At 34.5% G+C, this 24,274-nt stretch overlaps 1 protein-coding gene across 3 annotated transcripts in view; it reads right to left on the reverse strand.

The window, feature by feature from the left end:
- Positions 1–18,759, reverse strand: part of CHL1 (cell adhesion molecule L1 like) — a gene marked incomplete at both ends in the record, with an annotated part of 77,591 nt that extends 58,832 nt beyond the window's left edge. For all 3 annotated transcript variants that reach the window (XM_079713713.1, XM_079713714.1, XM_079713712.1), the window contains 3 exons: positions 9,736–9,923; positions 12,902–13,007; positions 18,669–18,759. In XM_079713713.1, the coding sequence (XP_079569839.1) occupies positions 9,736–9,923; positions 12,902–13,007; positions 18,669–18,759 (385 nt within the window). The remainder of the gene's footprint in view (positions 1–9,735; positions 9,924–12,901; positions 13,008–18,668) is intronic.
- Positions 18,760–24,274: the final 5,515 nt, after the last annotated feature.

Consider the following 24,274-nt stretch of genomic DNA (forward strand, 5'->3'; position numbering starts at 1 on the left):
AATGCTGAGTACATTCCCTACCTTTACCTTGTAGATAAAATATCAATACCACCTATTTGGTAAAGATTTAGCTTTGACTGACAAATGTTATGCAAGTCATTTTGCAGAAAGTATACCCTATGCAAGTAAAGTAGAGTAACTTACAAAACAAGTATGTACCCTAAGCTCCAAATTCAAATCACCTTTTACTGAAACTTGCTATAACTGAAGCCCGGTGTTTGTTGGTATTGAAGTTAGTTGAATCTGTTTATATACAGATACAAGCAGCAAAAGAAGAAGGGAAACAGATTAGGAAATGGAAGGAGCATGTAATCCTGTTCTATAACCAGCAAACTTTACAGTGCCAAATATGAATATACAGTTTTCTGGGTGGTATCTATTGTAAAGTAGCTAATGAAGTTGCACAAAGCCCTAATTGGAGAGCCTCCTCTTCAGTAAAAATTTAATAATTCAAACAGATAGTATCGCCAGTGAAGCATTATCATCCTTGCATTAATTAAATCTACATTATAAAATTCTAATTACAAAAATGTAACTATGTTATTCAACTGGCTTCCAAGGCATCAATAATAAAAATAAAATAAAATAAAAATTAGGAGTCTACAAAACCTTTATCACATACCATAAATCTTTGGAATAGCTTTAACCAAAGATGAAATTAATACCTGGAAACAGGGAAGAATATTTATATATTTAATAATTTAAGGTCTAAGAATAAACACTGTAAAGGACATAAATTTGTCAGGTTTTCTTAAGTCTTACTCTTTGACTCTGAAACTATTTAGCGAGTCTGATGCAAAGCTAAAAAGTGAACATGTTAACATCCACAGATAAATGTGAAATTTAATTACTCCAACTTAACAGCAGGCATGAAGTTGACCTTAATTCAAATAAAGAAATGAGTCTATTTAAAAATAACTCCAACCAATGACTGTTGCTAATTGTGTTTCTCTGGTATAAACATTAGCATTGTTGAGTCTGGACAGATGCAATACTTTAAAAAATGAATTGTAAACAATTGTTTTTCTTTTGCGTGAGCCAACTACCCTGCTTTAGCTTACCAAAACATTTCAAATGAGTGCTCCATCATCACCAAAAACAAAATCATTTAATTGTGTTTCGGTAAGACTGGACTTGACCATGGAATGGTCTCTTTGTAAAGGGATCAGAACCAACTTCGACATCAGCACCTACCTAAGTAGGACTTTAAAAATGTTTGGAAATTCCATAATAATCAAGTCTACATGAAGCTAAAACATTTTGTCCCTATCAGTCTACCTGCATCAGAAAATCAAGGAAATCATAGCACTCATCTTTACTGTTCTCCCGTAAGTTTCCACATTTATTATTCAGTGTAGCAGACAGATTTCTAGTAACAACTCCAAGGGTACAATTTCCTGAAAACCCATCTAGCATGAAAAACCTTTCCTAGAGACAAAGCAGCTGCATGCTAGTCTTCTTATTGGAGCTATCAACACACAGCAAACCTGCAAATACAAAATCTCTAGGGGCTCTACAACTTGAGGTGCTGACAATTGGTTTTGAAACTCATCATCTTAATTCTTTCAACTTAATATACTGAAAAAAATAACATTTCTGTACTTGAAATACAGAAGACTTCTGAAAAAGGTATTTTTTTATCTATAGGATAGCCTACAGGACAAACTAGGCTCTAGCCCAGACACTAAAACTAATGGCTATGTAGCTTCAGACTAATATCTTTACCCTTCTGTGCCCCCTTTTACTTTTCTCTGGCATCCTAGAATCCTTTCAACTCATCTCTTTGGGGTCCTCAAAAGTCTCACTAGGTTAGAAATTTCTTAAGAGCAAGCTGTAGAGTCCCACCATTCCAACACACTTAACAGTAAAGAACTGTAATGAAATGGCATCAGAGTAATTTAATTAAATACAAATCTAGCTAATCACTTCAATGAAAAGATACTGGTGACTTAACCACCATCAAGTTATGTAAACTACAGATTATCTTTCTCTGGCACCCAAAGAATAAAATCAAATCTCCCTATATTCTCTACCTCTCTGTGAGTCTGATAATTACTGCCAAGGTATGTTCATCAAATAAGTTTAACGCTTTCTAACTCATCTAGAAGATGTGTCAACAGAATGATCAAAGCATAGGCAACACTGTGTAGCATCGCGTTATACACGTGCTCTGGAGCCAGCTGCCTAGGGCTGAATCCTGGCTTCATCACTTACTATGTGACCTGAACCTGTTACTTAATGTGCTTCAGTTTCCTCACTCATAAAATGGAAACTGTCATGACACCTAATACATTGATTTGTGTCAAAGTTTAAATAAACAATTTCATAGAAATCAATTAACATAGTGCCGGGCACTTAAAAATCACTCAATATATGTTGGCTCTTATTCAAATGTTTTCACTTTGCATGGTACACCCAGCCACATTGTATAGAGATGAGATGGGCAAAGGGACAAAGAGCTTTCCTTTGCTGCTGTTTCTGATTTTTCGTGTAGTTTATATCATAACAACTTCGCAATGTTATGCAACTATTTGGAATTAACTTTATTAGAGAAAATAGGGAGGGGGCCAGAGGGAAGAAACACTATGTATTTCGTGGAGAACCTATGATTTGTTTAATGAATTATTCTGTAGAGCCCTTCCTATGCCAAAGAACTTTATCTATTTTGACTTCTCACTGTTTACAGGACTGGCCTGGGGAGCTTTTGAGTGCCTTTCATTTCCCTTGAATGTGCTCTCGGCAAATTGCTTACAGTCTGGTACCATTATCGTGAATGCATGCTACTGAGCTCACATGCTGTATCACCCTTAACTCCAGTTTCTGTGTGCAAAGAGATTTAATTGATTCCCATTTCCTGTGGTGTACCCCATCAACCCACTTAGAAGTACAGAGAAATAACATTGCCTTTCAGTCTATGAACTCACACTAAGGAAGGACAACCAATTCAGCCCATTTCATTCTAGTCATTCACATACTCTGACGGATGAGAGCAAAATCCGGGGCCTTAATTAAACCTTTATAACTCTAAGTTGCACTCTCAACTGAACAAATTGATCTTCTTTGGTTGGTTTGCATATATTAGTAGAAGAAGTTAACATATGCTACTGGACCCCTGCTTTTGCTAGCCCTCCCAAATCAGAGCAGTAAATAGCCAAGATATGTCTTAAGGAAATTGACCTGAGGAATCTGAAGAAGCTGTACAAATGTAGAAACCCAGCACATTAAAAATTCAAGTTGGTTTCCATTAAAACAGTATACAGATGATTTCATCCCTAAGCCTGCCATTTCTTACATTACTTTAATAGTGTGTAGATATTGCATTATTACTTTTATTCATTCTTTTATTCTTTAGTCTATGAGCTAATAAGTCAATCACCGATAATATGCATTCATGCAGCATCAAGACAATGTAGAGGAGGAAGAATAAGACAGGATGCTATCTTTCTCACTTTTAAGCATCCTGATTAATCACATGACAGTCAAAACACTCTCCCAAACAGTAAATAATGCTTTTAAAATTCCATAGAATTTACACATGGATATTCCTAACATTACTAATTATTGCTAACGTTTCTTCTTGTAATAGTCAAAAGTTAGAAACAATCCAAATGGATATCAACTGGTGAATGGATAAACAAAATGTGGTATATCTGTATCATGGAATATTATTCAGCCATAAAAACGAACACACTACTGATTTATCCTACAACATGAACAAATCACAAAGAACAGACTAAGTGGAAGAAGCTAGATGCAAAAGATCATATATTGTATGATTCCATTTACATGAAATGTTCAGAAAAAAACATTTATAGAGGCAAGAGGCAGACTGGTGATTGCCTGGGGCTGGGGGTGGGGAGAGAGAGCACCTACAAATGGGCACAAGGAATATTTTGGTGATGATGAAAATGTTCTAATACAGACTTTTAATTATAGTTATACTAAAAATTTTTATGAAAAAAAATCACTGATTGTGTACCTAAACACATAAAATTTATGATGTGTAAATAATACTTCAAAAATTATTTAAAGAATCCAAGGTAAGGAAAATTAGTATAGGCTAAGATGGACTAAGAATGCTAAGTGGAGAAGGCTGATCTGTGCCCTGAAGGATGGATAGTACTGAACAGCCAAAACAATAATGATTCCATCCTTTTAACTCCACTGACGTCTGTCATAATGAAGGCAAGAAAACAGCTCACCTTCTCCCCAGACCCACTCACCACACCCACAGGATTTAAGTTTCTTGGTACAGTCTTTGTTTTGTTCACTGCTGTATCTCAAATTACTAGAAGAGTGTCTGCCACATGAAGGGAGCTTAATAGAGATCTGTTGAATAATTCACTAACTCTCCATGCCATATCTTGGAAAATCCATTTAGTTAAATGATTTTCCCCATGTTTGAAAATAGCACGTTGTGTTTGGTTGGTTGGTTTTTCTTTTACTCTTTCTTTTTCCAGCAAACTCAACTGCAATTTTGTTAAAAGCAGAAAAGTAAACATGGTGTATAAAGGTCTGTTTGTAGGGAGAAATAACCAGATTTTTAGCTACTGTACTTGTGTTCAAACTTAGGTGGATCAAGCCTTTAAGGTTGGTCTAAAGAAAAGTTTAAGAAATGAGAGATACAAACTCTAAAACTCAAATTACAAAGTTTAATATAAAAGAAGAATCAATTCTTTACAGCTTAAGAGAAGAATCAATTGATAAAGGTCGTAGGAAGCTTTAAATCGTCTCTGATTTATAAACTCCTAAGAATTGGGGTGGCAGTCCTATTCAACATGTAAATGATTACAGAAAGCTGTTAGATGATGAAGTAATTTCAGGAGGGGCTGGAAATGATGCATAAGAAACCTAATTTATTTTGCTCTTTTCTATAGCAGAAAAGATGGAGCAATTACCCACTACATAGCTCAGATTCATCTCTTAACTACAATACTAGCAGATTCTGGCCAGAATTATCCTTACATTGTTCATGTCTTCACTTGGTCTGCTTAGATAATGAGAGAAAACATTTTTTAAAATCCTCATTGTAGAATCTTACACTAAAGTGTGCCATTTCTTTCTCTGCAATACGTCTAGCAACTGCCTTTTTCCTTTGTGTCTCCATAGCAACCACTAGAATTCAGGTTAGGGATCACCCTCATGCCTTGTCTTCTACAACAGATTTTTAACATCTCCTTTTCTCTCCCTCTTTCCCATCTTATTTCAGTCAATTAGATATATATTGTATAGTTACCGTTCTATGTTATAGACTATAGTATAGTTATATAATATAGACTGTAAGTATAGCTGTATAGTTACAGTTATATGATTTTATGATTCTCAACCAGTTTTCTGACCCAGAATTCATGAACATTTCCTACTATCATTTCAAACCCAAACTCCAGAGGCCAATTTTCAACCCTGTATGCCACTGCTCTGTCCATTATTATTCTATAATATCACACTTAATAACCCAGGATATCTAATTAAGACAAATCAGTATGCTACATACTTATTAATTTTATATACATTAAAAGACCATTTATAAAATAAATGTAAAGAAGAAAAGAAAAGAAATACAACACTCTACCTACCACCCATCATAAGAAAACATAAAATCACCATCATCTTTCTGTTTGGTGCAGATCCTACCCCTTCCCCATTCCATCAGAGGTACCTACCATCCTAAATTTTGTTTTCATCATTTTCTTGCTTTGCATTGTAATTTTACCACATGAAATGACACTCCTAAACAATATGCTATTAATTTTTACATATACTGACCTTAAATAAATAAAATCACCCTTTTTTCTAAGATTTACTTTTACTGTTCAACATATTCTTAAGATTCATCAATTTTCACTGCTGAGTAGAATTCTTGAATGAATATACCACAATTATTTCATTCTATCACGAATGAACTTAAGTTTTTTCCAGTATATTTTAAAAATACAAACAATGCTACCGCAACTATTGCTGCTGCACGTGGGTAAGGGGCATGTGCATGTGAACAAAGAAATGGAATTTCTGGGTCATAGGTGAGAACATCTTTAATTAAGGAGGCAGTGACAAATATTCTCCACAGTCCAAGCAGTAAACTATTCTCATCAGTGGTGGATACGTGTTTTGGTAGCTGCACATTCCCACCTAAAATTGTTACTCTCAGACTTTGTTATATTTCCCAATTTTGTGGGATCAAATGCTTTTATTATTTGAGTTACAGTAGATCTATTTCTGATTACTAATGATATTAAAAGCATTTTCATATTTTTATTGGTCATACCAGTCTGAGGTGCAAGTTCATGTCTTTTACCACTTCATTTTTTGTTTTTTTCTTAGAGGATGGTAAAATTATTTATAAATACATTAGTATTATCTTTAGTTATATTCATTGGCCATGATTTTTTTTCTGGGTTGTGGCTTACCTTTTCCCTTTCTTCCTAGGGTCTTTTGATGAAAAGGGAATCTAAAAATCAAATGTAGTCAAATTATCCTTAATGGAGATTTAATTTGTCTTGTTTAAGAAATCTTTTTCTACCCTGATGTCATAAATACATTGTCCGAGTCACTTTCTAAGTTAAAAAAATTTTTTTCCTTGCAAAGTTAAGCCTTTAATCCACTTGGGATGTAGTTTTTTTTTATTACTTTTTTTTTTTTTTTTTTTTTTTTTTGCGGTACGCAGGCCTCTCACTGTTGTGGCCTCTCCCGTTGCGGAGCACAGGCTCCGGAGGTGCAGGCTCAGCGGCCATGGCTCACGGGCCCAGCCGCTCCACGGCATGTGGGATCTTCCCGGACCGGGGCACGAACCCGTGTCCCCTGCATCGGCAGGCGGACTCTCAACCACTCCGCCACCAGGGAAGCCCGGGATGTAGTTTTTATATGATGTGACCTAGGACTTGAAATAAGTGTGTCTCTATGTGGATAATCAGTTGTTCCATACCATTTAGGTGGAGGGAGGGAGGGAGGGAGGGAGGGAGGGAGGGAGGGAGGGAGGGGAGGAAGGAAGGAAGGAAGGAAGGAAGGAAGGAAGGAAAGGAGGGAGGGAGGGAGGGAAAGAAAAGAAAAAGAAAAAGAAAAGAAAGAAAGGGAAGGGGAGGGAAGGGAAGAGGAGGGAAGGGAAGGGAGGAAAGAAAGGAAGAAAGAAAGCCCATGCCAGCTCTTTCACACTACTTTCACATATATGAGGGCTGGTTTAATGGGTCCTCCATGCTGTTCCACTGGCCCATTTTTCTAACGCTGTGCAAAACCATAGGCTTCATTACTGGAGCTTTACATTGAGTCTTGTTGTCTGATAAGACCAACTCCTCCTGACATTCTCCAAGTTTCTACCAAACCTTGCACCGTGTTCCTCAAATACATTTGGAAATCAAACTGGTCACGTTTCACAAACAGACAAACAAAAACCAAACTAGAGAGTTTTGACTTTGATTATTCTATACATCAAGTCATGAAGAATTAAACTTTTAGCTTTACTGAGTCTTCAGATCAGTGAAAATGGTATTTTTTTCCCACATCTAGATCTTTTAAAAATGTTTTTCAATAAATATGTGTACTTTTAACACCTCCTTCTTGGATTTATTTTCTGCTTCTATACTACTGTTCCCCTTCGCCCTCTTTTGAAGTTTAACCTGTTATCTAAAGATAACTTATTAGGTAACAATTTTAAGATGAAAATGACTGAGCTAAGATCATTAATTTCCATCCTTTCTTCTTTTCTAAAGTATTTTGAAGATGAAAAAATCTCTCTCCTCGTAATACTTTAGCTGCCTCAAGTCTGTTTTGTTAAGCATAATTTCTACTATCATCACTTCAAAATACATTCTATTTTCCTTTGCCATTTCTTATTTGGCCTTTGAGTTAGACATGTTTTAATTTTGAAAGATATAAGACTTTTTCTAATTTTCTTTTTAATACTGATTTCTCCATTGTATTTTGGTCATATTGACTTCAGAGCTAATATACCATCAAATATTGAAAAACATTCTGCAGTTTTAGGTATAATGTTCTATACATGTTCATTAGCTAGAGCTTGTAAATGGGTTCTTTAAATCTTCTATGGGTTTTCTAATGTTTCCTCTGCTTGAGCTACCAAATAATGAAACAGATATGTTAGCATCTCTCATTACTATGGTAGATATTTCTCTTTCCCCTTGTAGTTCCTTTTCCTGCTTCAAACATTTTCGTATTATATACGCCTAGTACATTAATCTCCAGGAAGCCTTTATAAAATAAAGTCTATTTTGACTGATATTAATATAGCCATACCTACTTTTCTTTTGAATAGCATTTACCTAGTCAAGATATTTATTCAAGATATCTATTTATGTTTTCAAAAGATGGGACATCTTTTCCATCCTTTTAGTTTCAACAATTCTATTTTCTTGTGATTTAGATGTGTTATATGGTAAATAGCTTTTAGCTTTTAAAAAATTTTGGAGCATTTAGTCTATTTACTTTCACCTTTAATTAGTGATATATTTAGATTTATTTCTATAGTATTTTTCTTTCTTTTTCTCTCCTTTCTTGCCTTATTTTTCCTCACACCACATAGTTTGATAATCATTCACATTTGTTCTGTACATTTAATGTAATTATTCTATAAATTTTAAGATGCATATTTTACTTGTCAGAGTCTAAATTTGAGCTATATTCTCTCCTCTAGAAAAATATAAAAAACTTAAAGAAATTTAAACCCAGTTCCCTGTCCCAACTTTGAGGATAATGCACACACATTTTTCATTATTTGTTTTTCCAACGTTTGTGTACATTCTGCTCCCCCAGCATAAACTGTCCATATCCTGGAAGGTCTAGGACTTTGAGTCTCTTCAGTGTCTAGAACTCTGCAAGAAGAAATTTCCAAATAGCAACTCTTGATAGTTTTATACCTAAGATTTTTTTCTGTAAACCCTTTGGTTAGAATCAAGTAGTGTTGGATACCTTAAAATCTGGGAAAATAAATGACCAAACTTGGAAGTCAGTCATCAGAGATCCCATGCTGCAGAGGCCAGATCTGATAATGAAGAAGTTGCTTACTCTTTGGGATAGTTATTGATAAATAACACTCTTAAGAGTAAAGGAGCTTGCAGTTTTCCATGATCATGATTTATGGAAAATATTACTACTATACACTGATCACTGGTTCTCCTCTCCTAGGGGGCACCCACAATATTGAACTTAAGTGGACCCATGCCATTTGCTCTGCCCCCACCTAACAAACTGTGAGTAGAAGCTGCCTGTGTAACTCCTTGTTGGAAGCAATGTTCTCTGTCCTCCACTCTTTGACCTAGATGGCACAAGTTTCACATGGTGCTGACACAGGATGATGGGTATCTCCATTAGCTTGGATCGCCCAGTGGCTGCAAGGAGAACAGCTGCCCTGAAGAGCTGCCTGACCCACAGCAAACTGCATCATCAAGGAATAACCTTGTGTTAACATGAGGGCTTGGGGATTACTTGTGACTGCAGTATAATTTAGCCAAATCTAACTAATATATTTAACTTTATCCTATGAGGCAAAACAAATACTATTTTTTCCCATGTTACATATATTATTACTGAAACACAGCAAAATTATGTTGCTCTCAAGGTCATCCACTTCTAAGTATCAAGATCTGGAAGACAATTCCCCTTATAAATAAAATATAGGGCCTATATAAGCTGATTAAAGGAATAATCTGTTATTTCACTGCAGCCCAGTATAACGTGTGCTAAATTCATTAAAACATTCAATGAAATCTCCACTGTAATACTTACTTGGAACTATAAATTCCATTTCTTCTGACATAGCAATTCCCAGTTTATTAGAAGCAAAGCAGCGGTATTTCCCTTGAAAGTGAGATATGTGCCCCTCATTCGGGATCCTGAATGTTCCCGAGTTGTTGGATACAATTATCCGAGGGTCAGAGAGATCAAAAGGCTTGTCATCCTTACTCCATGAAAATCTGTAAGATAAAACTAAAATTAGTAATCCTGCAAAATCATATTTCGTACTCATAAACAAATGTACAGAAATGAGGAAACTGAGATATGTTATAGTAAAAAAAAAAAGCATATATTTACATATTTAACTGAATATAATAGAATACAAAAAAGGGTCTCTGAAGAATCTGAGAAATCTTACAAACTCCTATAGACTGAATGTTTATGTCCCCCTAAAATTTGTATGTTGAAGCCTAATTCCCATTGTAATAGTATTTGAAGGCAGGGCCTTGGAGAGGTGATTAGGTCATGAGGGTGGATTCCTCACAAATGGGACTGGTGTCCTTATAAAAGAGATCCCAGAGAGCTTTCTTGCTCCCTTCCATCATGTGAGGTTACAGGGGGAAGACCACTGTCTGTGACCAGGAAGCAGGTCATCACCACACACTATATCTGCCAGTGACTTGATCTTGGTATTCTCACCTCCAGACCTGTGAGAAATATGTTTGTTTATAGTTTAAGCCACTCAATCTGTGATATTTTTATTACAGCAGCCAGAATTGACTGAGTAACAAGCCATGAAAAAGCTGTGATAATTGACAGGAAAAAAAGGTAAAAATAGGTTTTGTTCTGTTCTTTTTAAAGTTATATTTTAAAACTTTTCCAATTAGAAAGATAATGCAGGATCTTTACTAGTATTTTAGAGGCTGCAATATTTGGAGACTAAAAAATACAAATATACAATATGTCTCCGTGTGTGTGTGTGTGCGCACACACGTGTGAAGAGCTCACTCAAAATTCAAAAACACACAAGTAAGTGCTATTAAATTTGGTCATATATGATCAATATTTTTGGACATAGCTGTAACATATTTGAGACCACAATGGATGTATAATTTTTCCATGTGAGTTTTTCCAATTATTACAATGCTACTAAAGACAGATTTTATTACATTATCTTCTCTCTTACAGTTACTATTTAACTTACTTAACCATTTCCATTTTTCCCTTTTATGAACAATACTGTTACAAAAAACCTACATATTTATTTTTGGGGGTACTTATCCAAATATTTCATTAGGTTAATTCCTTAAAAATGAAACTGATAAACCAATAACATAAGAAATATTTTATCACTTTTGGTAAACATTGCAGAATTGTATTCCAGAAAAAACATACACAATTAAATTCCTACCCCCATACGTAACAGAGTCAGTTCTATGGACAATGCTGTATAAAGCCTTTTTTTTAATCTTTATCAATCCAACAGATATATAATGACTTCCCAATTCGATTTTATTTAGTATTTTATATATGAATTACCCATGCAAATTTAGATTTGCTTCAGGACAACACAGTCTTACATAATCTGATATTCTTTCAAAAAGAATAACAAAATTTCATGAGACACATATTTTTCTTCGGAGCATGCCTCTCTCCTGACAACAACTTTTACTTCTTTTCTCTCTATATGTTTTATATTTTACTGTTTTTACTTACAAAAGAACACATAGAATCTGTTCTTTAAAATTCCAATACATTGACTAGGATAACTCCACATATTCAAAATTAAGCATTTCCAATTGGTGACATGTTATATCTTCCCATTCATTCAAGTTTTCTTTTATCCTACTCTGCAATGTAGATGCTAAACAGTTCATGTTACGTAGTTTTTGATATCAGTTTTGTTGATATTGCTCTTACTAACTATTGAAATTGCTGGATTTGCTCCTTTTACTATTGTGATGGGAATATTTCTTTCTTTCTTGTTTTCTAATATTTTCTGTTTTGTATAGGCATTTAATTACACCTTGAAAAAGAATAATGATTAACTGCTTAATTTGTATTTGTAAAATCTTGTTTTTTGCCAGTGAATAATGACAATTTAACATGTTAATGATTCACTAATAATTTTTAAAATATCCAATTATCAGGCAATAAAAATGTTATTCACATTACAATTTTAAATAATCATGATCAGGTAAATCAATAAAGGTATGTAGGTTTGCTTCCCAGAATCATTTAGAACTTTAAAATCTTTTTTTTTTTTACCTTTTATTGGAGTATAGTTGCTTTACAATGTTGTATTAGTTTCTACTGTACAGCTAAGTGAATCAGCTATACGTATACATATATCCCCTTTTTTGGATTTCCTTCTCATTTAGGTCACCATAGAGCATTGAGTAGAGCTCCCTATGCTACACAGTAGGTTCTCATAAGTTCTCTATTTTATACATAGTATCAATAGTGTAGATATGTCAATCCCAATCTCCCAATTCATCCCACCTCCCCCACCTTGCCCCCTTGGTATCCATACGTTTGTAGAACTTTAAAATCTTGAATTCTCCCCACATCTTTTCCCTCCTCAATCTCAATACACACACATTTCTTTCTCTCCAAACTGGGAGGTACTTAGAAAAAACTTCATCAGTGATTACAATTACCTACAGTAATAATTGTTTCACTAATAATAAAATACTAGATAGTAATATCCCATGTCATTTGTATTCTGCCATCTAGGATGAGTCGACATTTCTATGACAACTTAAAATATATCAGGTAACAACCTATTCACTGAACACAATATGATTACATTAAAAGACATGCAATAATAAATATGTGTAGAATATCATTTATAAATATACTAACTTTGGCTTAATAAATGCTACCTTTCACTCGTCAGAATAAAGTATCTTCTGTTTTCTAGCTATCTTGTTCACTCATAAGGTAAAGAATTGTTTAATATTTCCACAATGCCAAAGCCTATGCTAAGTATTTAATGTTAAGACATTTTATGATAAAAGTAATTTTAACTGGCAAAAGAACATATGTAAAATATCCAAACTTTATTTTTATAGACATGGCTATCATTCATTTGGAAATCTTTACTTTCAATCATATGTAGATTTATAGTCCAATAAGCTTATACTGATTAGAGTAAAAATTAATATAAAGGATCGTATACATTTAAACAGTTATTTAGTTTGAAGGAAATACTCACGTTGGTTCTGGATTTCCCTTAGCTTCACATTCAATTTGAAAATACTCATCAAAAGGAAAGGCAACTTGTACTTTTGACTGTTTTATGATTGTTGGAACCTGTTGAACTAAATATTAAAATATGTATTTAAATAACATGCTCTCCAAAATTGGGTGAAGTTAGTTTAGCTACAACAGAAATACTTTGAAATAAACATGCTTTCTATATTGGTAAGTACAAGGATTATAAAAGAATGAAAAGTATAGAACAAATCTCACTTCCTCTTTGCAAAATGTATTTAGCTGTAGGGAATATACTTCACTGCCATCAATTCATGTTGCCATATAATTTATTTAATGCCAGAATAACATAACAGTGTAACAACTTTAAAACATCTATGTTTAAATTATTGGCATTTCATCTATGTTGATGTGTTTATACAGTTTTACTTGGTTCAGTCATTGACAATTCTGTTTTTTCTTTATAGTTTTGTAAGACATTATATTTAATTTACTACTTCTGTATGATTTCTTCCATTGATATTTGATAATTTATTTAATAATTTTATTTTTGGACATTAGATTTTTTTCATTCAATAGACAGCCTCAAGCATACGGATTTTTCCTTTATTGAATTAGTGACATGATAAATATCCTGGCATGGACACAAATGGTAATGACTATGGATAAATGTTAATATTTCACAAGGGGCTAATTACCACAAACACAAGTACATTGGTTTCCCACATTCTTGCTGCCAACAAACAATATAGCATTTTATAAATCTACTTATTTATTTATTTTTGGCTGCGTTGGGTCTTCGCTGCTGCGTGCGGGCTTTCTCTAGTTGCGGTGAGCGGGGGCTATTTGTTGTTGTGCGCAGGCTTCTCATTGTGGTGGCTTCTCTTGTTGCGGAGCACAGGCTCTAGGTGCGCAGGCTTCAGTAGTTGTGGCATGTGGGCTCAGCATTTGTGGCTTGCGAGCTCTAGAGCGCAGGCTCAGTAGTTGTGGCTCACAGGCTTAGTTGCTCTGCGGCATGTAGGATCTCCCCAGACCAGGGCTCAAACCTGTGTCCCCTGCATAGGCAGGCGGATCCTTAACCACTGTGCCACCAGGGAAGTCTCAAGAATAGCATTTTAAAACAATAAGAGACTTCATTAATTATTAGTGAAAAAAAAAACAAAAAAACCCCAAAACCCTTCTCTTTATTTTTATTTCCATTTATTGCTTTTGTTATATTTTTCCCTGAGCTTGTTTATTATTTGTAACTTCCCATTTACACACATTTTTTGATATCTTTTTCCTACTTGGAAGCTTGAGGGTACTTTCCCCCCTTATAGAATTTAACACTAATAATCATTAGGATAAAAATAATAGCTAATAAATGATGGTTTCTTTTAAAAGGATTCCACATATTCAAATATCCCCTCATTGTGATAAACATTTTTAGTGTTTGACGAGTTAAGTGCCTTCCAGACAAATTTACACAGTAGGGGGTGACTTTGTCTCTCACCAATTCAAGCAGCTGGATGGCATTGCCAAGAATTATGATTATAAAATAAATGTACTAACGCTGAAGATACAAACTTGGATTAAGTTTTAAAATAGGACACAGATCATGATATATGTTAAGATCTACTGTCACGGAACACTCAATAGTTTTCAAATTAAGACATTACAATTTTAGTACAGTTCTAACAACCTCTGTCAGGGGACAGGATTGAATTCACAAGGAAATATAAATGGTTCAGTAGCAGGAACCTGATTCTGGCAAACATACTTAGAGAAAAGCAATTTGCAGAAAGGCCCTGAGTGTGATTCACATGGGTAATATTCCACAGTGGAGTTACAAATAGGCCCTAAACCCTGTGACACTGAGCCAGGCCCTGAACCACTCTGTTTTCTCATTTGTAAAATTAGAGATTCAAGCCAGGTAAATAGATTTTTTGGTCACTGAATCCCTCTACATTCTTAAAAATTATAGGAAATCCCAAAGTACTTTTGTAAACATAGGTTATATTTAATAATATTTACCATGTTAGAAATTAAAACTGAGAAATCTTCTAAATATTTATTAATTCATTTAATACTATCATTTGTTAAAATAAATATTTTATCAAAAATACTAAATATAATGAGAAAAGTGGCATTGTTTTACATTATTGCAAATCTTTAATACTTTAGTAGATGGCAGCTGGATTCTCATATCTACTTCTGTATTCCACATGTTGCTGTAAGTTGTTTTGTTGAAATAAATGAAGAAAATCCAACCTTATACAGATATGTACTTGAAAAAGGGTGACATATTTTATAGTCCTTTCTGATTATTGTGGGCATTGTTTTTGGATAGTACACCCAAACTCACCAAGTGGCAGTTTCTTAAAGGTTTATTGCAATATGGAATCTGAAACCATATGGATACATTTTCATATTCTGTCATTAAAGTGTTTTATCCATGGGTGCTTTTTAATTCATGCATGATTTTGTAACATCATACAATATTCATCTGGAAAAAAATATTGGTTCACTGAGTTATGCAGATCTTCCAAATACTGATACACATCACTATACAATGTTAAAAATTCACATCTGTTAATATCATCACTGATCTAAGAAAAGCCTTAAATGTGGGGAAGCTGTCAATCTCACAGTGTAGGATACAAGTTTTCCACAATTCTAATTTTTGCTTCAACACCCAAATTTTATCATTGACAACACATATTATCAGTTGTTTCTCTTGAAGTGACAGGCTCACTTGGTTCGTTTTGGGGAAAATATCCATCAAAGTAATCAAAGTTTGTCTGTCAGTTGTACTTTTAAGTAAAAATGGTATTTGGCTTGGCACTCAAATAATGACACAATCAAGGAACAGAGACTGTCATAGTACTTTGTTCCACAGCAGAATTATTTTATGTATATTTCCCAGTTCATCCCACAGAATATTAAGACGAATGTACTCAAGGATGAAGATTTTAAAAAATCAATAATGTTTAACTGTTTCAACAAGGACAATCTTAAGGAAAACTTTGGTTTATGTTTTTTAGATGTTTTGTTGTTTTAGTGTGAGTATACGGTCCTGAGGAAACCCATGAGTTTGGTGTCAATGCCTTGATGTGTGCTGGGCAACTGCAGTTTTAGCACCACTGCTTTTGTGACATCAGTGCAAATGTCAACATGATGGAAAAGGAAAAATGACACTTTAGTATTATTATGAAACATTTGATTGCATGGACTGCCTGAACAAATCTCTGTGACCCTGAGGTGTCCATGAGTCACATTTTGAGTACTGATGGCCAGCCTAGAATCATAACTCAACAGCCATTTCCCATTTTAAACTTCACTTTTCTTTACTTTTGCCTAATGAATCTGATACTTGCATTTTACTAGTTTAGTGACAATGCAAGTGCAGGCTTCATATTCAGAAACATTTTAATAACATGCAAAAAACATTCATATCTTCATTGACATTTACCTTGTTTCTGATTACCACTCTTTCTCAGTAGAGCAGATCTTGAACTTACTGCAAATTCACACTATTTAAATGTCATTACAGTTATAAATGGTGAGGGATGATGCACAATAGCAACAGTCCCTAAGATATCAGCTAATAACTTGTGAACAACTTGTTTATTAGAACATTATTCTTTCTTAAATTTGCTAAGGTTGTAAAGTCTCAGCCATAACTAATTATTCAGGGAGTGGAGCTAATAACCTTTGGGTGTTTATAAGAATATGTATTCTACATTATAAATCCTTTCCTCCATAATTAGGCCAATTACAGAGACACCAGACTCATTGACATTCAAATTGAATACCTGCCTTACTTGCATTTGCTAGTGAGAGCTCTAGAGTACTGAAATAAATGGGTAGTATTCAGATGTTCTGAAAACCTGTCATTAATATTTTATAACAATTGTTGTCTAACGACATTAGAGTGTGAAAATGCATAAGTAACTGAGACAACCAGAATAAAAATGTGTCTTATGTACTAATACAAAATTTCCAATCACCACTGGTGAACTAAATGAGAAAAGATGGAGGGAAAATGTACATGCTATGGTCAGTATGTATATTCTATGGTCAAGAATCTGAATCAGGAATCCCAGTGCATCTTTGGTGCTACTGGGAAGAAAATGTAAAATTATTAACCCCCTTTTCCACAAGGATTGCCAAGAACTATGCTCTTAATTTGGCACTGCATACTCAAAACCCAAAGAATGTACTTAAGATGAATTATTTCAGGCTCTTGACCAGTGTTTGTACAAATAGGCCAATATATGTGGTGTGTAGGCTAATAGATTTCACCTTGACTAAAGCAGAAGTTTAAATCTGTACATCTGAGAACATGTAAGTGAAATTGCTTAAAAGGGTGAATATTGACACAGAGACTTGAGGACAGTAGAGAAAAGATTCTTACCTTGGGGATGAAATACAAATGCAGGGCCACCCAAAGTGTGTCATGTGAAACTGCTACATCAAGTATTTAAGGCAGCCCTTAGAAAATGGTTTTAGAACATATTATATACTCAGAAAATTATTTATTTTTCTAGTCACACTCAGACTGTCCAAGTACTTCTGAAGAAAAGTTTCAGTTGCGTTAGCACCTCTCTAACATTTATTCAACTTTCTGAGGTCAAGACTAGTCCTTTGAAATTTAGATGATCTGCACAGATCATTTCCAATGATAAGGTTCTAATAAACATTCTTAGCTCTTACATTATAATTCTAATTAGGTATGGAAGAAATAGTAGGGATTAACACTTGAACTGTATGGATAAAAATACCTAAGTAATCTCTCAACAGTCTTTTCTTAAATCCTATGTGCTTATAAATAAGAGAAATTCCCCAAACCTGTACATTAAATAGTTAATACACTATTACATAAATTGTGTTTGCACGTGTACTGTTTTTTGAACTTCTAATTACTATAACTTGTTGAAACTGATTTATGATAAAGAGTTATATCCATTTTACCAATATATGTTAAGATATATCACGACTAACATTTTGATATGAATTCACCCTATTGAATGCTCTAAATTTGCACAGGTGGTATCATTTTACACTTTTAGCTGTGTATATGAAAACGGCTTTTGAATATTGTCCTGATTGTTTTCATTCTTAAATATATAATTAAAAATTTTTTTATTGGAGTATAGTTGCTTTACAATGTTGTGTTAGTTTCTACTGTACAGCAAAGTGAATCAGCTATATGTATACAAATATCCCCTCTTTTTTGGATTTCCTTCCCATTTAGGTCACCTCAGAGCATGGAGTAGAGTTCCCTGTGCTGTACAGTAGGTTCTCACTAGTTATCTATTTTATACATAGTATCAATAGTGTACCATTCTTAAATATATAATCATTCTGAAAAACAATACAAAGTTTAATCAGTTCCTTTTTTGTCCTGATTGGTTGAATGCCAGTAACTTCTGGAGTCATACTTCTCCCTAAAATAAACTAATCTGATACATAAAAGTAATAGCTGTTGCTAATATTGCAGATTATCTTACATGGTGAAATAGCACCTGATCTGTAGTTTATATTTCTTGTTATGTGCCAAGTTTGCCTAAGAGGCTAAAAGCTGCAAAATAATTAATTATAGCAAGCGGCCAAATATAAGTCTACTGAAAAATTTAAAAGGAGAACATGAATTCTGATGATAGATTGCTGTAAAATCTGTATAAATATGGTAGAAAAATCACATCCTTAACATATAATTATTCTACTTAAAAATCAAAATGCAAATATGGACTTTTATAAGTAGGTATTGAATGTTGTCACTTTACCTGAAAGTGGTATATCAACAGCTGTTGAGAATTTTAACAAGAAGAAAATTAGAGATGTGATTAATCCTCTTCCACTTAACAGCATCCCCATTGTTCTTCAGTAAGGAAGCAACCCAGAAAGAATGAAAACCCTAATGTCTCTTCTTACTTTTGGTTGAAAGCTGATAAGAACGTGGTTAACCTGGAAACAAACAAACAAACAAAAGACTAACAAATTCATGTACTGTAGGGATTCTAAGTTCATGTACTGTAAAAGGTCAACATAACAGCAATTGAATACATTTTTCTGTTGGTAATAATTTCCTCCTTATGAAACTGTTCTCAAATAATTCCATACAAATCTTAGTTGTTCCTCTTTGTATTTAAAATAAAAGACAGTTGATAAATGCTATATGGTAAACCAATGAATCATATTTTTTTGGTCAGAGGAATTTTTACTTGGAAGGTACTCTAATATACTCTGATGAATGTCAGTGGCTATGAGAATAACCTCATTTAGGTCATTTCATTCAAAAGGTGACTCTTTCAATCAATTCTTTATATCAAGCATTCAACCCCATCTAAGTCATTCATTAAGTATCACAAATTTAACTTTTAATTTTCCTGGCAAAATACCTTTTCATATTCAAAATTATCACACTAATAGACGGTGAATAGCAATATATAGGGAAGGGATAAAGGAAAAACAAATGGATAAGGACCGGCCATGTCAACTAAAATTTACAAATCTAGGCTTTACTCAAGCAGAAGATAAGAGCATCACTTACTTTCCACTTCGGCAGAATGTTTATTCACTCCAATGTTGACATAAATAGAGTAAGGATTAAAATATCAATTTTCCCTTACTTTCTCTTATGATTTTCCTTTTCTTCTGAAACATTATGATAATAGACATCCAAACGTTGTTTATAATATATTGTTTTTTAATTGAATGAAAGATTCTTTAAACTCTAGAGTAATTTACAATTTTTAAAAGTTTCACACGGGCTTCCCTGGTGGCGCAGTGGTTGGGAGTCCACCTGCCGATGCAGGGGACACGGGTTCGTGCCCTGGTCTGGGAAGATCCCACATGCCGCGGAGAGGCTGGGCCCGTGAGCCATGGCCGCTGAGCCTGCGCGTCCGGAGCCTTGCTCCGCAACGGGAGAGGCCACAACAATGAGAGGCCCGCGTACCGCAAAAAAAAACAAAAAGTTTCACACACATGATTTCATGTAATCCCTTAATAACCCTTTTATTCCCCTATCCCTAGATTACCCTTCCCCCAGTGATAACCATTAGTTTGTTCTCTATATCTGTGCATTTGCTTCTTTTTTGCTTTATTCACTAGTTTGTTGTATTTTTTAGATTTCACATATCAGTGATATCATACAGTATTTATCATTCTGACTTATCTCACTTAGCATAATGCCATACAAGTCCATCCACACTACTGCAAATGGCATAATGTCATTTTTTTTATGGCTGAGAAATATTCCATTGTATATACAATACCACATCTTCTTTATCCATTCATCTGTTGATGGATACTTAGGTTGCTTCCATACCCTGTCAATTGTAAATGATGCTGCAATGAAAGTCGGGGTGCATTGTGTCTTTTGGGGTTTTTTTTGGATGTATACCCAGGAGTGGAAAGCTGGGTTCTATAGTAGTTCTATTTTTAGTTTTTTGAGAAACCTTCATACTGTTTTCCACAGTGGCTGCAGCAACTTACATTCCCACTAACAGTATATGAGGGTTCCCTTTTCTCCACATCCTCTCTTATTTGTGTTCTTTTTGGTGAAAGCCGTTCTGAAAGCTATGAGGTGATATCTCATTGTGGTTTTGATTTGCATTTCCCTGATGATTAACGAGGTTGAGCATCTTTTCATGTGCCTGCTGAACATCTGCAGTTCCTCTTTGGAAAAGTATCTATTCAGTTGTTCTGCTCATTTTTTAATTGGGTTGTTTGGGTTTTTTTAATGTTGAGTTGTATGAGCTGTTTATATGTGTTGGATATAAAGCTCTCCAGAAAGTGGATATAGAGGGAACATACCTCAACATAATAAAGGTCATATATGACCATCCCACAGCTAAATTCATACTGAGTGGTAAAAAGCTGAAAGCATTTCCTCTAAGATCACGTACAAGACAAGGATATCCACTCTCACCACTTTTATTCAACATATTTTTAGAAGTTGTAGCCACAGCCATAAGAGAAAAAGAAATAAAAGAAATCCAAATTGGAAACGAAGAGGTAAAACTGTCACTGTTTGCAGATGACATGATAATATACATAGGAAATCCTAAAGACACCACCAAAAACGAAGAGCTCAGCAATGAATTCAGTAGAGTTGCAGGATACAAAATTAATATAAGATATCTGTCACATTTCTATACATTAACAATGAAGTAACAAAATGAGAAATTAAGGAAACAGTCCCATTTACCATAGCATCGAAAAGAATAAAATACCTAGGAATAAACCCACCTGAGGAGGTAAAAGACCTTACTCAGAAACCTAAGACACTGATGAAAGAAATTGAAGACGATACAAGCAAATGGAAAGATATACTGTGTTCTTGAGTTGGGAGAATTAATATTGTTAAAATGACCATAGTACACAAGGCAATCTACAGATTCAGTGCAATCCCTATCAAAATGCCAAGGGCACTTTTCACAGAACTAGAACAAATGATTTTAAAATTTGTATGGAAACACAAAACACCTCAAATAGCTGAAATGATCTTGAGAAAGAAGAACAGAGCTGGAGGAATCATGCTCCCTGACTTCAGAGTATACTACAAAGCCACAGTAATCAAAACAGTATGGTACTTGAACAAAAACAGATACATAGATCATTGAAATAGGAATAGAAAGCCCAGAAATAAACCCACATCCTTATGGTCAAGTAATCTACAACAAAGGAGGCAAGAATATACAATGGAGAAAAGACAGTCTCTTCAATAAGTGGTACTGGGAAAACTGGACAGCTACATGTAAAAGAATGAAATTAGAACATTCTCTAACACCATACAAAAAACAAACAAACCCTTAAAATGGATTAAAGACTTAAATGTAAGACTAGACACTATACAATTCCTAAAGGAAAACATAGGTAGAACAATCTTTGACAAAAATTGTAGCAATATTCTTTTGCACCTATCTCCTTTAGCAAAGGAGATAAAAGCAAAATTAAACAAATGGGACCTAAGTAAACTTGCAAGCTTTTGCACAGCAAAGGAAACCACTGACAAAATGAAACGACAACGTACTAAATGGGAGAGGAAATCTGCAAATAATATAATGTATTCATAAAAATGAATTTGCTTCAAAATGTGATAATTAGTTTTTTCAGGTACATAAATTTTTCTATAAAAATAATTTACTTATTCACTTATAACTAGTAGAAAAATTAATTCCATACAGTCAGATAAGACATTAAATTTATATTTAACTCCAAATATTTTGAGTTTTTTATTTCACCTCAAGTTGTACCTAAAGATATTATGGACTGGAACTTTTCATATACTTATGCAAGTAGGTAAAATTTAAAATAGTAACTAATGCTGCTGTTTAGCTGTTTTAAAATTTTGAGAGTCTGAAGAGACAACAATCTCATTTATATTTTAATTTAAGAAAAGTTACATTGAGCACTAAGGAAAATACTGTCATCCACCCCACAAAACGTTGTGAATGTTTGTTCTTAAATTAGACTAATGCCATTACTCTACTTTGTTTGACATCAATTGATCCATTTTTAAAATGGGAATTGGAAAAAAAAAAAAACCTACCCTTGGGCTTCCCTGGTGGCACAGTGGTTGAGAGTCTGCCTGCCGATGCAGGGGACACGGGTTCGTGCCCCGGTCCGGGAAGATCCCACATGCCGTGGAGCAGCTGGGCCCATGAGCCATGGCCGCTGAGCCTGCGCATCTGGAGCCTGTGCTCCGCAATGGGAGAGACCACACCAGTGAGAGGCCCGCATACCGCAAAAAAAAAAAAAACACCTACGCTTGTGTGGTTCAGAATAATTCCTAAAATAACAAATAACTTACATTGGTAATTAGAAATATTTTCAAATGTGTCATTATGTTAAATGACACCCATTTTCCTGGTGAAAGAATTATTCCAGTCAACAAAACAAAATGTGAAAAAAAAATTGCTTTCATTATAAAAAGCAGAACATTGCCTAAGGACAAAAACTCAGTTCTGAGTATTTGTATAAACTTGGGGGATACTAAACCATTTAGCTATTTCTAAGATGAAAAGTCAGAAGGAAATATTAATGCTGTGGGCTTTGAATTTTCCTTTTCCTTCTCTCTTCTGAAACACTCTGGTAATAGTAATCTAAATTCATTGTTTATAGTTATATATCACTCTTTACCTGCTATCTATTATTTAATACTCTGTTCCCTTAATATTCAATGCTGATTTAAGGGCATTTCATGTATTTGTTTAATGAGCTGTCCTCTATCTGTAAGGAATAAGGCTTTCAAATGCTATTAGGAGACCATATGTCCAGATTAACATATCATCCTACCCAGAAATAGAGAATAAAAATACCAGACAGTCAAATATGTGAGAACAGGCTTAATTTCAATTAACCTACTGATTTAGGCTAGTGAGCTCAACAGTCCCTAATTGCCATAGTAAATAGCTTATAGATATGAATTGTTCAATAGTGATGATATGACTTTTGTAATTTTAACGATTTTAACTACATGGTCTTGATGCAAGAAATTCTCTCCCATAAAAGTATGTTGAAGCCTTGGCTTAAAATAAGCCTATAGGGCCTCCCTGGTGGCGCAGTGGTTGAGAGTCCGCCTGCCGATGCAGGGGATACGGGTTCGTGCCCCGGTCCGGGAGGATCCCATATGCCGTGGAGCGGCTGGGCCCGTGAGCCATGGCCGCTGAGCCTGCGTATCCTGAGCCTGTGCTCCGCAACGGGAGAGGCCACAACAATGAGAGGCCCACATACTGCAAAAAAAAAAAAAAAAAAAAAAAAAAATAAGCCTATAAATTAAGCGCCATAACAAACACTGAGGACACCATCAGTTTCCAGAATATGGATAATGGTTAGTTTGATATCTGACTTTATCTCCTGCAGGGAGTAGCTTCAATTTACCTGAGACTTATATGTTAAGAGGCTGTTATAGAAAAGTCATTGGAAGTTAAAATGTGACCCCCTACAAGCAAGACTCCATTATGTGATGATGATGACAGCCCAAAATAGCTTTCCTATTGAAAAGGAAAAGTCAGTCATAATCTCATTGTAAGAATGCATAAATGACATACTATTTAGTAACTGTTTTACAACAGTAAGATAGCAATAAAATTATGTTCTCAATTATCTTTCTTCCAAGAATATGAATTTAATGCCTCACACCAGACCTCAAGATAAAAGCCACTATTGGAACTCAGGATGGAGCTGACACTTAGACAAGAAAAAAATGTACTAAACTATTTTTGAGGCACAGTCACATAAAACTGATGTCCAAATGACATTAACTCAGATCCAAAAAAGAATCAATGCATTTTCATGAATCTGCACCAATTGGGTTACATCTTCCTACTATGCCAGCTCATCCTCAGGAAGAAGAAAATCATCCCTGACATCTCACTCAAACGGA

Source organism: Hyperoodon ampullatus (assembly GCF_949752795.1).
Source record: "Hyperoodon ampullatus genome assembly, chromosome: 10".
Classification (NCBI taxonomy): domain Eukaryota; kingdom Metazoa; phylum Chordata; class Mammalia; order Artiodactyla; family Ziphiidae; genus Hyperoodon; species Hyperoodon ampullatus.